The 18,595-nt window shown below is 46.4% G+C and overlaps 1 protein-coding gene across 2 annotated transcripts in view; it reads right to left on the reverse strand.

Annotated features, from left to right (window-relative positions):
• Positions 1-15,601, reverse strand: part of eif2ak3 (eukaryotic translation initiation factor 2-alpha kinase 3) — a 78,931-nt gene extending 63,330 nt beyond the window's left edge. Inside the window, exon 1 of one of the 2 annotated variants that reach the window (XM_029712593.1) lies at positions 14,749-15,601. In XM_029712593.1, the coding sequence (XP_029568453.1) occupies positions 14,749-15,068 (320 nt within the window). In that variant the 5' untranslated portion in view covers positions 15,069-15,601. The remainder of the gene's footprint in view (positions 1-14,748) is intronic. The other variant, XM_029712592.1, reaches the window with a different exon arrangement.
• Between the last annotated feature and the right edge of the window lie 2,994 nt (positions 15,602-18,595).

An 18,595-nucleotide genomic window follows, 5' to 3' on the forward strand; every position in this document is an offset into this window, starting at 1 on the left:
ATTAACTACACAGCCCAGTCTAATAAACCCCATTAACTACACAGCCCAGTCTAATAAACCCCATTAACTACACAGCCCAGTCTAATAAACCCCCATTAACTACACAGCCCAGTCTAATAAACCCCCTTAACTACACAGCCCAGTCTAATAAACCCTATTAACTACACAGCCCAGTCTAATAAACCCCATTAACTACACAGCCCAGTCTAATAAACCCCATTAACTACACAGCCCAGTCTAATAAACCCCCATTAACTACACAGCCCAGTCTAATAAACCCCCTTAACTACACAGCCCAGTCTAATAAACCCCTTTAACTACACAACCCAGTCTAATAAACCCCCCTAACTACACAGCCCAGTCTAATAAACCCCCCTAACTACACAGCCCAGTCTAATAAACCCCCCTAACTACACAGCCCAGTCTAATAAACCCCCATTAACTACACAGCCCAGTCTAATAAACCCCCCTAACTACACAGCCCAGTCTAAAAAAAAAACTAACTACACAGCCCAGTCTAATAAACCCCATTAACTACACAGCCCAGTCTAATAAACCCCATTAACTACACAGCCCAGTCTAATAAACCCCCCTAACTACACAGCCCAGTCTAATAAACCTCCGTAACTACACAGCCCAGTCTAATAAACCCCATTAACTACACAGCCCAGTCTAATAAACCCCCATTAACTACACAGCCCAGTCTAATAAACCCCATTAACTACACAGCCCAGTCTAATAAACCCCCATTAACTACACAGCCCAGTCTAATAAACCCCATTAACTACACAGCCCAGTCTAATAAACCCCATTAACTACACAGCCCAGTCTAATAAACCCCATTAACTACACAGCCCAGTCTAATAAACCCCATTAACTACACAGCCCAGTCTAATAAACCCCCATTAACTACACAGCCCAGTCTAATAAACCCCCTTAACTACACAGCCCAGTCTAATAAACCCCCCTAACTACACAGCCCAGTCTAATAAACCCCCCTAACTACACAGCCCAGTCTAATAAACCCCCCTAACTACACAGCCCAGTCTAATAAACCCCATTAACTACACAGCCCAGTCTAATAAACCCCCCCTAACTACACAGCCCAGTCTAATAAACCCCCCTAACTACACAGCCCAGTCTAATAAACCCCCATTAACTACACAGCCCAGTCTAATAAACCCCCCTAACTATACAGCCCAGTCTAATAAACCCCCCTAACTACACAGCCCAGTCTAATAAACCCCATTAACTACACAGCCCAGTCTAATAAACCCCCCTAACTATACAGCCCAGTCTAATAAACCCCCATTAACTACACAGCCCAGTCTAATAAACCCCCATTAACTACACAGCCCAGTCTAATAAACCCCCATTAACTACACAGCCCAGTCTAATAAACCCCCATTAACTACACAGCCCAGTCTAATAAACCCCCATTAACTACACAGCCCAGTCTAATAAACCCCCCTAACTACACAGCCCAGTCTAATAAACCCCCATTAACTACACAGCCCAGTCTAATAAACCCCCCTAACTACACAGCCCAGTCTAATAAACCCCCATTAACTACACAGCCCAGTCTAATAAACCCCCATTAACTACACAGCCCAGTCTAATAAACCCCCATTAACTACACAGCCCAGTCTAATAAACCCCCATTAACTACACAGCCCAGTCTAATAAACCCCCATTAACTACACAGCCCAGTCTAATAAACCCCCATTAACTACACAGCCCAGTCTAATAAACCCCCATTAACTACACAGCCCAGTCTAATAAACCCCCCTAACTACAAGCCCAGTCTAATAAACCCCCATTAACTACACAGCCCAGTCTAATAAACCCCCATTAACTACACAGCCCAGTCTAATAAACCCCCATTAACTACACAGCCCAGTCTAATAAACCCCCATTAACTACACAGCCCAGTCTAATAAACCCCATTAACTACACAGCCCAGTCTAATAAACCCCCCTAACTACACAGCCCAGTCTAATAAACCCCATTAACTACACAGCCCAGTCTAATAAACCCCCATTAACTACACAGCCCAGTCTAATAAACCCCCCTAACTACACAGCCCAGTCTAATAAACCCCCATTAACTATGGCAACACAGGCCAGCGAGGTGACTTTCTTCTTCTCAGTCTTGTGAGAACTGTAAGCTGCCCAGAAACTGCAGATCATAGTGAGATCGCCATAGAGGGCCGACGCTATTTATAGATCTGATAGAGCAAAACATCGTAGGTCCCACTATATAGGGAATAGGGTCCTTCTTGGGACAGCCAGTGGAAAGAGACAACTTCAAGAGCAAAGAGATATCAGACAATTCAAATATAAAAAATAAAAATTAAATTAAAAAGAGAGAATTAAAAACATCAATCCTCCCAGCCAGACGGATTCTTGTCCTGTTGGGGCTGCTGGGGCTTTTCTACGATATGATAACTGTCTTTCCTGTCCGCGCGGTGTGTTTGACCTCGAGTTGCCAGGTAGACCTACTGGCCTCTAGAACGGCAAAGGTTTCATAACTGCTATTAAGTCGGCGGCAGCGTAGCCTAGTGGTTAGAGCGTTGGACTAGTAACCAGCAGGTAGCCTAGTGGTTAGAGCGTTGGACTAGTAACCAGCAGGTAGCCTAGTGGTTAGAGCGTTGGACTAGTAACCAGCAGGTAGCCTAGTGGTTAGAGCGTTGGACTAGTAACCAGCAGGTAGCCTAGTGGTTAGAGCGTTGGACTAGTAACCAGCAGGTAGCCTAGTGGTTAGAGCGTTGGACTAGTAACCAGCAGGTAGCCTAGTGGTTAGAGCGTTGGACTAGTAACCAGCAGGTAGCCTAGTGGTTAGAGCGTTGGACTAGTAACCAGCAGGTAGCCTAGTGGTTAGAGCGTTGGACTAGTAACCAGCAGGTAGCCTAGTGGTTAGAGCGTTGGACTAGTAACCAGCAGGTAGCCTAGTGGTTAGAGCGTTGGACTAGTAACCAGCAGGTAGCCTAGTGGTTAGAGCGTTGGACTAGTAACCAGCAGGTAGCCTAGTGGTTAGAGCGTTGGACTAGTAACCAGCAGGTAGCCTAGTGGTTAGAGCGTTGGACTAGTAACCAGCAGGTAGCCTAGTGGTTAGAGCGTTGGACTAGTAACCAGCAGGTAGCCTAGTGGTTAGAGCGTTGGACTAGTAACCAGCAGGTAGCCTAGTGGTTAGAGCGTTGACTATAACGCAGGTAGCCTAGTGGTTAGAGCGTTGGACTAGTAACCAGCAGGTAGCCTAGTGGTTAGAGCGTTGGACTGGTAACCAGCAGGTAGCCTAGTGGTTAGAGCGTTGGACTGGTAACCAGCAGGTAGCCTAGTGGTTAGAGCGTTGGACTGGTAACCAGCAGGTAGCCTAGTGGTTAGAGCGTTGGACTGGTAACCAGCAGGTAGCCTAGTGGTTAGAGCGTTGGACTGGTAACCAGCAGGTAGCCTAGTGGTTAGAGCGTTGGACTGGTAACCAGCAGGTAGCCTAGTGGTTAGAGCGTTGGACTGGTAACCAGCAGGTAACCTAGTGGTTAGAGCGTTGGACTAGTAACCAGCAGGTAGCCTAGTGGTTAGAGCGTTGGACTAGTAACCAGCAGGTAGCCTAGTGGTTAGAGCGTCGGACTAGTAACCAGCAGGTAGCCTAGTGGTTAGAGCGTCGGACTAGTAACCAGCAGGTAGCCTAGTGGTTAGAGCGTCGGACTAGTAACCAGCAGGTAGCCTAGTGGTTAGAGCGTCGGACTAGTAACCAGCAGGTAGCCTAGTGGTTAGAGCGTCGGACTAGTAACCAGCAGGTAGCCTAGTGGTTAGAGCGTCGGACTAGTAACCAGCAGGTAGCCTAGTGGTTAGAGCGTCGGACTAGTAACCAGCAGGTAGCCTAGTGGTTAGAGCGTTGGACTAGTAACCAGCAGGTAGACTAGTGGTTAGAGCGTTGGACTAGTAACCAGCAGGTAGACTAGTGAGTGGTTAGAGCGTTGGACCAGTAACCAGCAGGTAGACTAGTGAGTGGTTAGAGCGTTGGACCAGTAACCAGCAGGTAGCCTAGTGGTTAGAGCGTTGGACTAGTAACCAGCAGGTAGCCTAGTGGTTAGAGCGTTGGACTAGTAACCAGCAGGTAGCCTAGTGGTTAGAGCGTCGGACTAGTAACCAGCAGGTAGCCTAGTGGTTAGAGCGTCGGCCTAGTAACCAGCAGGTAGCCTAGTGGTTAGAGCGTTGGACTAGTAACCAGCAGGTAGCCTAGTGGTTAGAGCGTTGGACTAGTAACCAGCAGGTAGCCTAGTGGTTAGAGCGTTGGACTAGTAACCAGCAGGTAGACTAGTGAGTGGTTAGAGCGTTGGACCAGTAACCAGCAGGTAGACTAGTGAGTGGTTAGAGCGTTGGACCAGTAACCAGCAGGTAGCCTAGTGGTTAGAGCGTTGGACTAGTAACCAGCAGGTAGCCTAGTGGTTAGAGCGTTGGACTAGTAACCAGCAGGTAGCCTAGTGGTTAGAGCGTTGGACTAGTAACAAAAAAAAGTTGCAAATCCCCGAGCTGACAAGGTAAAAATCTATCGTTCTGCCCCTGTACAAGGCAGTTAACCCACTGTTCCTAGGCTGTCATTGTAAATAAGAATTTGTTCTTAACTGACTTGCCTAGTTAAATTAAAAAGGTAAAATAAAATTAAAATAAAAAGTCAAAGTGCTTATATAGCCAGTCCAGTATGACTATAATAACCTATGATCATACAGCCTAGCCCACATCTTAGAATGTGGACTTGAGGTCTAATGAGTTCGCTTTATGCAACATCCTCGTGCTTACATTTTGGCTTATCTTGATTCACTGGTTTTATGCAGCAACACAAAACTTTTTTGGGAGAGAGCGATGGTCCTCTTAATTACAATGTGGATTTGTGAGGCCTCCCGAGTGGCGCAGCGGTCTAAGGCACTGCATCTCAGTGCTAGAGGCGTCACTACAGAACTGGGTCTACAGTAGGTTCAGCATCTACAGTAGGTTCAGCATCTACAGTAGGTTCAGTCCACTCAGCGTCTACAGTAGGTTCAGCATCTACAGTAGGTTCAGCGTCTACAGTAGGTTCAGCGTCTACAGTAGGTTCAGCGTCTACAGTAGGTTCAGTCCACTCAGCGTCTACAGTAGGTTCAGTCCACTCAGCGTCTACAGTAGGTTCAGCGTCTACAGTAGGTTCAGCGTCTACAGTAGGTTCAGCGTCTAGAGTAGGTTCAGCGTCTACAGTAGGTTCAGCGTCTACAGTAGGTTCAGTCCACTCAGCGTCTACAGTAGGTTCAGCGTCTACAGTAGGCTCAGCGTCTACAGTAGGTTCAGCGTCTACAGTAGGCTCAGTCCCCTCAGCGTCTACAGTAGGTTCAGCGTCTACAGTAGGTTCAGCGTCTACAGTAGGTTCAGCGTCTACAGTAGGTTCAGCGTCTTCAGTCCGCTCAGCATCTACAGTAGGCTCAGCGTCTACAGTAGGCTCAGCGTCTACAGTAGGCTCAGCGTCTACAGTAGGTTCAGCGTCTACAGTAGGTTCAGCGTCTACAGTAGGTTCAGCGTCTACAGTAGGTTCAGCGTCTTCAGTCCACTCAGCGTCTACAGTAGGTTCAGCGTCTACAGTAGGCTCAGCGTCTACAGTAGGCTCAGCGTCTACAGTAGGCTCAGCGTCTACAGTAGGCTCAGCGTCTACAGTAGGCTCAGCGTCTACAGTAGGTTCAGCGTCTACAGTAGGCTCAGCGTCTACAGTAGGCTCAGCGTCTACAGTAGGCTCAGCGTCTACAGTAGGCTCAGCGTCTACAGTAGGCTCAGCGTCTACAGTAGGCTCAGCGTCTACAGTAGGTTCAGCGTCTACAGTAGGTTCAGCGTCTACAGTAGGCTCAGCGTCTACAGTAGGTTCAGCGTCTTACAGTAGCTCAGCGTCTACAGTAGGTTCAGCGTCTACAGTAGGTTCAGCGTCTACAGTAGGCTCAGCGTCTACAGTAGGTCAGCGTCTTCAGTCCGCTCAGCGTCTACAGTAGGCTCAGCGTCTACAGTAGGCTCAGCGTCTACAGTAGGCTCAGCGTCTACAGTAGGCTCAGCGTCTACAGTAGGTTCAGCGTCTACAGTAGGTTCAGCGTCTACAGTAGGTTCAGCGTCTACAGTAGGCTCAGCGTCTACAGTAGGCTCAGCGTCTACAGTAGGCTCAGCGTCTACAGTAGGCTCAGCGTCTACAGTAGGCTCAGCGTCTACAGTAGGCTCAGCGTCTACAGTAGGCTCAGCGTCTACAGTAGGCTCAGCGTCTACAGTAGGCTCAGCGTCTACAGTAGGCTCAGCGTCTACAGTAGGCTCAGCGTCTACAGTAGGTTCAGCGTCTACAGTAGGTTCAGCGTCTACAGTAGGCTCAGCGTCTACAGTAGGTTCAGCGTCTACAGTAGGGTGTGTAGCTTGTTGTTTACTCAACAGAGGGACTATATATATTTATTAAGAGGGAGATGGGGAAAGTGTTAAGGGAACTCAGATTTTAGATCCAGTCGTTTATGGAACATCAAGACTTGTTCGTTTTGAAAGTGATTATGTGCATCACAGAAAGCTGCCCCAGGGGAAACAGCTTACCCCACAAAGTGGTTCCTACTATTTGGAAACCATTAAAACGGTTTAGCCCTGTGGGATAAACGAGGACTAAAGCAATGATGTCACATAGACATTATGTAGGCCTTGGTAGGCTACGGATAGACCTTAAGGTGAGCACACGGACAGACTTGACGGTGAGCAGACCTGACGGTGAGCAGACAAACAGACCTGACGGTGAGCAGACCTGACGGTGAGCAGACCTGACGGTGAGCAGACCTGACTGTGAGCAGACAGACAGATCTGACGGTGAGCAGACCTGACTGTGAGCAGACAAACAGACCTGACGGTGAGCAGACCTGACGGTGAGCAGACCTGACGGTGAGCAGACAGACAGACCTGACGGTGAGCAGACCTGACGGTGAGCAGACAGACAGACCTGACGGTGAGCAGACCTGACGGTGAGCAGACAGACAGACCTGACGGTGAGCAGACCTAACGGTGAGCAGACAGACAGACCTGACGTGAGCAGACCTGACGGTGAGCAGACCTGACGGTGAGCAGACAGACAGACCTGACGGTGAGCAGACCTGACGGTGAGCAGACAGACAGACCTGACGGTGAGCAGACAGACAGACCTGACGGTGAGCAGACAGACAGACCTGACGGTGAGCAGACAGACAGACCTGACGGTGAGCAGACAGACAGACCTGACGGTGAGCAGACAGACAGACCTGACGGTGAGCAGACCTGACTGTGAGCAGACCTGACTGTGAGCAAACCTGACAGTGAGCAGACCTGACTGTGAGCAGACCTGACTGTGAGCAGACCTGACTGTGAGCAGACAGACAGACCTGACGGTGAGCAGACCTGACTGTGAGCAGACAAACAGACCTGACGGTGAGCAGACGTGACGGTGAGCAGACCTAACGGTGAGCAGACAAACAGACCTGACGGTGAGCAGACCTGACGGTGAGCAGACAAACAGACCTGACGGTGAGCAGACCTGACGGTGAGCAGACAAACAGACCTGACGGTGAGCAGACCTGACGGTGAGCAGACAAACAGACCTGACGGTGAGCAGACCTGACGGTGAGCAGACAAACAGACCTGATGGTGAGCAGACCTGACTGTGAGCAGACAGACAGACCTGACGGTGAGCAGACCTGACTGTGAGCAGACAAACAGACCTGACGGTGAGCAGACCTGACGGTGAGCAGACAAACAGACCTGACGGTGAGCAGACCTGACGGTGAGCAGACAGACAGACCTGATGGTGAGCAGACAAACAGACCTGACGGTGAGCAGACAAACAGACCTGACGGTGAGCAGACCTGACTGTGAGCAGACCTGACTGTGAGCAGACCTGACGGTGAGCAGACCTGACGGTGAGCAGACAAACAGACCTGACGGTGAGCAGACCTGACGGTGAGCAGACAAACAGACCTGACGGTGAGCAGACAGACAGACCTGACGGTGAGCAGACCTGACGGTGAGCAGACAGACCTGACGGTGAGCAGACCTGACGGTGAGCAGACCTGACGGTGAGCAGACCTGACTGTGAGCAGACCTGACGGTGAGCAGACAGACAGACCTGACGGTGAGCAGACCTGACGGTGAGCAGACAGACAGACCTGACGGTGAGCAGACCTGACGGTGAGCAGACAAACAGACCTGACGGTGAGCAGACCTGACGGTGAGCAGACAGACAGACCTGACGGTGAGCAGACCTGACGGTGAGCAGACAAACAGACCTGACGGTGAGCAGACCTGACGGTGAGCAGACAAACAGACCTGACGGTGAGCAGACAAACAGACCTGACGGTGAGCAGACAAACAGACCTGACGGTGAGCAGACACAGACCTGACGGTGAGCAGACAAACAGACCTGACGGTGAGCAGACAAACAGACCTGACTGTGAGCAGACAAACAGACCTGACTGTGAGCAGACAAACAGACCTGACTGTGAGCAGACAAACAGACCTGACGGTGAGCAGACATGACGGTGAGCAGACAAACAGACCTGACGGTGAGCAGACATGACGGTGAGCAGACAAACAGACCTGACGGTGAGCAGACCTGATGGTGAGCAGACAAACAGACCTGACGGTGAGCAGACAAACAGACCTGACGGTGAGCAGACATGACGGTGAGCAGACAAACAGACCTGACGGTGAGCAGACAAACAGACCTGACGGTGAGCACTCTCTGACTGAGTCCCTAGTGGCGGCTGAAACAGAAAGGCTGGGTGGCTGGCGGAGAGCCCAGAGACATTGCCGTTTATCACACAGCCTGCATCCCAAATGGCACCCTTCTCTATTTAGTGTCCTACTTTTAACTAGTATTTATATAGGTCCCCAACTTTAGCTATGTACATAAACCCAGACAGACCAGTGTCCTTTACAACAAGCCTTTCCCTGACCTACAGAGAGAGAGAGACCAGTGTCCTTTACAACAAGCCTTTCCCTGACCTACAGAGAGAGAGAGACCAGTGTCCTTTACAACAAGCCTTTCCCTGACCTACAGAGAGAGAGAGACCAGTGTCCTTTACAACAAGCCTTTCCCTGACCTACAGAGAGAGAGAGACCAGTGTCCTTTACAACAAGCCTTTCCCTGACCTACAGAGAGAGAGAGACCAGTGTCCTTTACAACAAGCCTTTCCCTGACCTACAGAGAGAGAGAGACCAGTGTCCTTTACAACAAGCCTTTCCCTGACCTACAGAGAGAGAGAGACCAGTGTCCTTTACAACAAGCCTTTCCCTGACCTACAGAGAGAGAGAGACCAGTGTCCTTTACAACAAGCCTGTCCCTGACCTACAGAGAGAGAGAGAACAGTGTCCTTTACAACAAGCCTTTCCCTGACCTACAGAGAGAGAGAGACCAGTGTCCTTTACAACAAGCCTTTCCCTGACCTACAGAGAGAGAGAGAACAGTGTCCTTTACAACAAGCCTTTCCCTGACCTACAGAGAGAGAGAGAGAGAGAGAGACCAGTGTCCTTTAGGACCTGTAGATACCCAATCACAACTATGTTGGCTTAAAACATGCTCTGAAATCCAGTCAGTGGCGCAGACTAGGGCATCACGTTGTGTGTGTGTGTGTGTGTGTGTGTGTGCGTGCGTGTCTACCTGCACCATGATATGAGCCGAGTCGTCGTTGACTCAAGTTCCACACAAAGTGCTTTTAAATTCTCTTCGGGTTGATCACATTCTCCTCTCATCAGTCTGTGTGTTTCAGTCAAACTCTAACTACCGTCCAACATCTATAGGGTTAGGACACGCGGGGTTAGGACACGCGGGGTTAGGACACGCGGGGTTAGGACACGCGGGGTTAGGACACGCGGGGTTAGGACACGCGGGGTTAGGACACGCGGGGTTAGGACACGCGGGGTTAGGACACGCGGGGTTAGGACATGAGGACATGCGGGGTTAGGACATGAGGACAACTGTGTTCTGTAGGATGTATAGCTTATGAACTGTGTTCTATAGGATGTATAGCTTATGAACTGTGTTCTATAGGATGTATAGCTTATCAACTGTGTTCTATAGGATGTAAAGCTTATCAACTGTGTTCTGTAGGATGTAAAGCTTATCAACTGTGTTCTGTAGGATGTAAAGCTTATCAACTGTGTTCTGTAGGATGTATAGCTTATCAACTGTGTTCTGTAGGATGTATAGCTTATCAACTGTGTTCTGTAGGATGTATAGCTTATCAACTGTGTTCTGTAGGATGTATAGCTTATCAACTGTGTTCTGTAGGATGTATAGCTTATCAACTGTGTTCTGTAGGATGTATAGCTTATCAACTGTGTTCTATAGGATGTATAGCTTATCAACTGTGTTCTATAGGATGTATAGCTTATCAACTGTGTTCTATAGGATGTATAGCTTATGAACTGTGTTCTATAGGATGTATAGCTTATCAACTGTGTTCTGTAGGATGTATAGCTTATCAACTGTGTTCTGTAGGATGTATAGCTTATCAACTGTGTTCTGTAGGATGTATAGCTTATCAACTGTGTTCTATAGGATGTATAGCTTATCAACTGTGTTTTGTAAGATGTATAGCTTATCAACTGTGTTCTGTAGGATGTATAGCTTATCAACTGTGTTCTATAGGATGTATAGCTTATCAACTGTGTTCTATAGGATGTATAGCTTATCAACTGTGTTCTATAGGATGTATAGCTTATCAACTGTGTTCTATAGGATGTATAGCTTATCAACTGTGTTCTATTGGATGTATAGCTTATCAACTGTGTTCTATAGGATGTATAGCTTATCAACTGTGTTCTATAGGATGTATAGCTTATCAACTGTGTTCTATAGGATGTATAGCTTATCAACTGTGTTCTATAGGATGTATAGCTTATCAACTGTGTTCTATAGGATGTATAGCTTATCAACTGTGTTCTGTAGGATGTATAGCTTATGAACTGTGTTCTATAGGATGTATAGCTTATCAACTGGGTTCTGTAAGATGTATAGCTTATCAACTGTGTTCTGTAGGATGTATAGCTTATCAACTGTGTTCTATAGGATGTATAGCTTATCAACTGTGTTCTATAGGATGTATAGCTTATCAACTGTGTTCTATAGGATGTATAGCTTATCAACTGTGTTTTGTAAGATGTATAGCTTATCAACTGTGTTCTGTAGGATGTATAGCTTATCAACTGTGTTCTGTAGGATGTATAGCTTATCAACTGTGTTCTATAGGATGTATAGCTTATCAACTGTGTTCTATAGGATGTATAGCTTATCAACTGTGTTCTATAGGATGTATAGCTTATCAACTGTGTTCTATAGGATGTATAGCTTATCAACTGTGTTCTATTGGATGTATAGCTTATCAACTGTGTTCTATAGGATGTATAGCTTATCAACTGTTCTATAGGATGTATAGCTTATCAACTGTTCTATAGGATGTATAGCTTATCAACTGTGTTCTATAGGATGTATAGCTTATCAACTGTTCTATAGGATGTATAGCTTATCAACTGTGTTCTATAGGATGTATAGCTTATCAACTGTGTTCTGTAGGATGTATAGCTTATCAACTGTGTTCTATAGGATGTATAGCTTATCAACTGTGTTCTTTAAGATGCACACAGATTTTTAGATGTTATCACAGGTGCAGTGAAATGCTTGTGTTTCTATCTCCAACAGTGATAATAATAATAATACCTAGAAAACAATAGGCACATAATCCCAAAATAAAAATGAACATAATGCCAGAGTCCAGACTAGACACTGAGTGTACAAAACATTAGGAACACCTTACTAATATTGAGTTTAAACCACCCTTTTCCCCTCAGAACAGCCACAATTCATCAGGACATGGACTCTACAAGGTGTCAAAAGCGTTGCATAGGGACGATGGTCCATGTTGACTCCAATGCTTCCCACAGTTGTGTCCAGTTGGCTGGATGTCCTTTGGGTGGTGGACCAGTCTTGATACACACAGGAAAATGTTGAGCGTGAAAAACCCAGCAGCGTTGCAGTTCTTCACACACACAAACCGCTGCGGTTAGCACCTACTACCACACCCCGTTCAAAAGGCACTTAAATATTTTGTCTTGCCCGTTCACCCTCTGAATGGCACACATACACAATCCATGTCTCAAGGCTTCAAAATCCATCTTTAAACCCGTCTCCTCCCCTTCATCTACACTGATTTGAAGTGGATTTAACAAGTGACATCAATAAGGGATCATAGCTTTCACCTGGATTCACCTGGTCAGTCTATGTCATGGAAAGAGCAGGTGTTCATAATGTTTTGCACACTCAGTGTATGAAAAAGAAATTCCACAATTTAACATTTAACAAGGCACACCTGTTAATTAATTGAAATGCATTCCAGGTGACTACCTCATGAAGCTGGTTGAGAGAATACCAAGAGTGTGCAAAGCTGTCATCAAGGCAAAGGGTGGCTACTTTGAAGAATCTCAAATATATTTTGATTTGTTTTAACACTTCTTTTAGTTACTACATGATTCCATATGTGTTATTTCATAATTGTGATGTCTTCACTATTATTCTACAATGTAGAAAACAGGACAAATAAAGAACCCTGGAATGAGTAGGTGTCGGTACTGACCGGTACTGTACTTCCCTAACAAGTCTAAATAAAAATGTACAAGGAATTTACAATTATCTATGTATTGTTTTTGACCAAATCCCCTTGTCACGTCCACTAGGTCAATAACAAGATAGAAATCCCCTTGTCACGTCCACTAGGTCAATAACAAGATAGAAATCCACTTGTCACGTCCACTAGGTCAATAACAAGATAGAAATCCCCTTGTCACGTCCACTAGGTCAATAACAAGATAGAAATCCACTTGTCACGTCCACTAGGTCAATAACAAGATAGAAATCCACTTGTCACGTCCACTAGGTCAATAACAAGATAGAAATCCACTTGTCACGTCCACTAGGTCAATAACAAGATAGAAATCCACTTGTCACGTCCACTAGGTCAATAACAAGATAGAAATCCACTTGTCACGTCCACTAGGTCAATAACAAGATAGAAATCCACTTGTCACGTCCACTAGGTCAATAACAAGATAGAAATCCACTTGTCACATCCACTAGGTCAATAACAAGATAGAAATCCACTTGTCACGTCCACTAGGACTATATATAGTCCTAGCGGACATGCGCAGGTGGATTTGGTCAAAAACAATACATAGATCATTGTAAATTCCTTGGACATTTTTATTTAGACTTTTTAGGGAAGTAAATGCCGGGCGTAAGTGCAGTGAATTATCATAGTTGCCCAGCGAAACTCCATATTTGGTGAATAACAAAGGTATTTTGACATAAACATTTGACAGCTCTGCAAGTGTTATTTAATTTAACTAGGCAAGTCAGTTAAGAACAAATTCTTATTTCACAATGACGACCTACCGCGGACAAACCCTCCCCCTAATATGTACGATGCTGGGCCAATTGTGCGCCGCCCTAATAGGACAATGTAATGTAGCTAACTGTGTATAGATGAGATCTCATGATATCCTCTCCTCTGCCCAGATACTGGTTCAAGCTATACATTAACCAAAGAACAGTCCATTCTGTATAGTGACTGTCGCTTCCCACTGGGAAGATGTCAATTCAATGTCTAGTTCAGATTTATATTTGGGTTGTATTGTCCACTAACGTGCATTCAACAAAACATTTCATTAGGTCATTGGATTTAGGTTAAAAGTTGGGTGAAAACTCCCGAGTGGCGCAGTGGTCTAAGGCACTGCATTGCAGTGCTTGAGGCGTCACTACAGACCCGGGTTCGATCCCAGGCTGTGTCACATGACTGGGAGACCCAAGAGGCGTCGCACAATGGTCCCAGCGTCGTTTCAGGTTAAGGGAGGGTTTGGCCGGCCAGGATTTCCGTGTCCCATCGTGCTCTAGCAAGCTGACTTTGGTCACCAGCTGGAAGGTGTTTCCTCTCATTGGTGCGGCTGGCTTCCGGGTTAAGTGAGCAGTGAGGCTAGGCTGGGTGGTGTTTTTGGAGGACGCATGGCTCTCGACCTTCGCCTCTCCCAAGTCCATAGGGGAGTTGCAGCAATGTGACAAGACTGTAACTACCAATTGGGGAGAACAAGTGGTAAACAATGTTTTGGGGTGAAAACAATACGAAATGCCCTTTTTGTAAATCCAATTGATTCAAAGTCCTAGATTTGGAGGGGGTTGAAATTACGTGGAAACAACATGATTCAACCCGTTTTTTGCCCATTGGGTTGTCAGGTTTGTCCGGGAGCCAGAGATGCGCTTTATGATGGAAGAGGAGCGGAGAACCCGGAACCCCGCGTGTGACACTTCGGGTTAGATGACAGCTCTTGCTGCACTCAGCAAAAATCACCAGATGCAAAGCAACAAAAAAAAACACTTTACTTTCAAATACATTTGCCACATAAACGTTATGAGTGATCATAATTAATTAGGAGAGCAATGTAACGAAAGTTTACTGAGAACGAGTTCGTAGGTATTAAATCCAACAGAAAGAAAAAACAACTTGGTGTTTAGTTACATTGTTTGCGCACCAATTGTCTCCGCGTTCTCTGAAACTGGGAGCAGCGACCATTGTAACCGTGTGAGCTGATGAACCACCGTGTTGGGAAATCATTATAGTTTCAACAGTTTACCAGTTACACTGATCTCACCACAAACCCCCACTGAATAAGTTGTTTAAGTACTAAACATGATTCTCACCGTTTCGGTCTGATGTTTTCATCACTTTCTCCGTACGACTCCTCACCGTTCCCGGTCGCCCCGTTCTCATCGTCATGATCCTCCACGGTCACGTCCCCGATAACACCCGGAAGAGGACCACGGATACTTTCCAAGCCCCGTTCCACCAACACCCCTTGGTTTCCATCCTCCCCGGCTGTGTGTGACCCCAGAGCGGCTGCGGTTTGAGTCTCTCTCCCGGTGGTAAAACTCAGAGTTGGAGACGTCCCAGTCAGAGCCCTTAAAAACAACATGAGCACTAGGGATATGCTCACGTTCCCAAAGTGAAAATCCCTTTCCATTTGTAACAATGGCACATCAGTACATAAACTATTTACATACCAAGCTCAAAGTAAAAAAAATAATAATAATAAAAAAATAGCAGAGTTGGTTTTGTACAAGTGAATATAGATAAGAGATGTTGTTTGTTCCAAGTCATTTCCTTCGCCAGGTAAACAAACCACCGTTAAGGCACCATACTGTTATTCCCTTATACCGGACACAAGACTGGCCTTAGTAACGCTAACTCCCTCCCCGTCTCCACACGGCTATAGGATAAAACCCGCTAGCATCTTAAACACGGAATAATAACAAGCACCGCGGCGCCATCAATCTGTCCAACCGGTGTACGAAGCAGAAACCGATTGAACGAAACATTTGTCGATCAAAACAAAACAAAAAAAACAAAAAACATTTCCGTGATCCGGCTCCTCCCCTTCCTCCCCCCCTAAACACTGAATCTGATTGGACAAGCGCCTATCCATCAAAATAGAGGTAGATTCTACGCATGCGCGGTCACCCGCACCGCAAAGGGAGGGAAGAAAAAAAAACGGGTGACGTCAGAACGTTTCTAAGTGACGTGTCCTCTGGTTTTACAAACAACGTAATTGGTTTAAAATACTAACCCGCTGGACCAATATAAATGCTCCGTGAAGTCAGGAGAAAGATATTGGTTGGTTTACACGACCGCGAAACATAGTGACGTCCCCCTAAGTGGATATGTCCAGCTGTCAATCACCGCGGTTGCTACGGTGGCATTTAAATAGGCGGATTAGAAGGCGGTGAAACCGAGCAGTGAAAAAACACCCCGTGGGGGACGAGATGGAAAGATCAACGTGGCCAAGACGGTAAAACTGCTCGGTTTTCCTCTTCCGGTTATATCACGAGTTACTGCAGCCACCGCAGTCTTCTGAACTCTTACAAGATGAGAGGAAGAGGCGATAATAAAACCCACTAAATTAGGATTTGTTGTTGTTGTTGTTGTGTGGAGGTCATTAGACAGGTTTCCATTGATCCATATTTATTCGACACAAAACAATGTCGCTAAATAAATATTGCGACGTGTCATGGAAACGGCAGATATCAGACATTTGCTAAAAATCGACAGAAATGTGTATCCATTTGACAGGAGTGGATTTTAATTTACTCAAACTTTTGAGACAAATGACAAACGGTGTTTTTGGAATAAACGATGATTGCCGAAACTCCACATTTAATTCTAAATGCCTAACGCAAAATCATTTTTTTCAACTATAAAAATATTCTTTATTTGATGGACAAGGATTGTCCTGACTGTAAAGAACGCCTGAATTGCTTCACCTTGCTTTTCTAGTTGTCTGGCAAGTTTCACCATCCAATTATATCAGATCTGGAGAGTAAATTCCAGCAGGACAGGGACCGTGGCGATGCGTCGGCACATGGCAATGATTAGAAAATGGGAAATATTAGTAACTATTGTATTCTATCCATGCTGTCGTTCACCGGCTACCTGAGACATTAAACCGGTAGGCTGGCGCGCATTTATAATTAGGCAATTTGCCTAAATCGGTAATGAAAACACTTCAACCACTAACGTTACATTCTTCACACTGTAGGTTTACCGTTTTAGGTGTATGTCATTACGTCCAGCTATTTTTTATAGATTCAAGATTGTTAAATGGAAACGCACCCTAGCGGGCAATTGTCAGCGTCTATTTTCTGTCCAAACTTTATAAATGTGACGCTTATCAAATCAAATCACATTTTAATTGTCACATGCGTCGAATACAACAGGTGTAGACCTCACCGTGAAATGCTTAATAACAAGCCCTTAACTATTTATTTTACTGCAGTGTTGGTTAAGAAAATATTTACTAAATAAACTAAATAAAAAAATGCAACAACAATAGAGAGGCTATATGCGGGGGTACCGGTACCGAGTCAGTGTGCGGGGGTACCGGTACCGAGTCAGTGTGCCGGGGTACCGGTACCGAGTCAGTGTGCGGGGATACCGGTACCGAGTCAGTGTGCGGGGGTACCGGTACCTAGTCAGTGTGCGGGGATACCGGTACCGAGTCAGTGTGCGGGGATACCGGTACCGAGTCAGCGTGCCGGGGTACCGGTACCGAGTCAGCGTGCCGGGGTACCGGTACCGAGTCAGCGTGCGGGGGTACCGGTACCGAGTCAGCGTGCCGGGGTACCGGTACCGAGTCAGCGTGCGGGGGTACCGGTACCGAGTCAGCGTGCGGGGGTACCGGTACCGAGTCAGCGTGCGGGGGTACCGGTTAGTCGAGGTAATTTGTATATGTAGGTAGGGCTAAAGTGACGCTGCATAGATCATAAACAGCGAGTAGCAGCAGTGTAACAACAAAGGGAGGGATGGTCATTTGATTAATTGTTCAGCAGTCTCGTGGCTTGGGGGTAGAAGCTGTTAACTTCTGGATTGGCTCAGTGGTCTGAAACACTGCAGCAACTGGTTCAAATCCAGGCTGCATCACATCCAGCTGTGATTGGGTGGCGCACAATTGGCCCAATGTCGTCTGGGTTTGGCCTGGGTAGGCCATCATTGTAAATAAGAATTTGTTCTTAATTGACTTGCCTAGTTTAATAAAAGTAAAACTTATTTTTTTATTATTAAGGAGCCTTTTGGACCTGCACTTGGTGCTCTGGTACTGCTTACGGTGCGGTAGCAGAGAAAACAGTCTATGACTTGGGTGACTGGAGTCTTTGACAATTTTTTTGGGGCCATCCTCTGACACCACCTGGTATATAGGTCCTGGATGGCAGGAAGCTCCCTGTCAGGCGTCACTCCCCCCTATCTGAGATATCTACTGCAGCCCTCATCCTCCACATACAACACCCGTTCTGCCAGTCACATTCTGTTAAAGGTCCCCAAAGCGCACACATCCCTGGGTCGCTCGTCTTTTCAGTTCGCTGCAGCTAGCGACTAGAACGAGCTGCAACAAACACTCAAACTGGACCGTTTTATCTCTTCATTCAAAGACTCAATCATGGACACTCTTACTGACAGTTGTGGCTGCTTCACGTGATGTATTGTTGTCTCTACCTTCTTGCCCTTTGTGCTCTTGTCTGTGCCCAATAATGTTTGTACCATGTGTTGTGCTGCTTCCACGTTGTGCTGCTGCCATGTGGTGTTGTTATCATGCTGTGTTGCTACCATGCTGTATTGTCATGTGTTTCTACCATGCTGTGTTGCTGTCTTAGGTCTCTCTTGTTGTGATGTGTGTTTTGTCCTATATTAAAATGTTGAATTTTTAATCCCAGCCCCCGTCCCCACAGGAGGCCTTTTGGGAGGCCGTCATTGTAAATAAGAATTTGTTCTTAACTGACTTGCCAAGTTAAATAAAGGTTCAATTTGAAAATGAAAAATAAAAAAGCTTGACCCTGGTGATGCAGCCAGTCAAGATGCTCTCTCTGGTGCAGCTGTATAACTTTTTGAAGATATGTGTGCCCATGACAAATCTTTTCAGCCTCCTGAGGGGGAAGAGGCGTTGTCGTGGCCTCTTCATGTCTTGGTGTGTTTGGACCATGATAGTTTGTTGGTGATGTG

This window comes from Salmo trutta, chromosome 25, assembly GCF_901001165.1.
Source record: "Salmo trutta chromosome 25, fSalTru1.1, whole genome shotgun sequence".
Lineage (NCBI taxonomy): Eukaryota > Metazoa > Chordata > Actinopteri > Salmoniformes > Salmonidae > Salmo > Salmo trutta.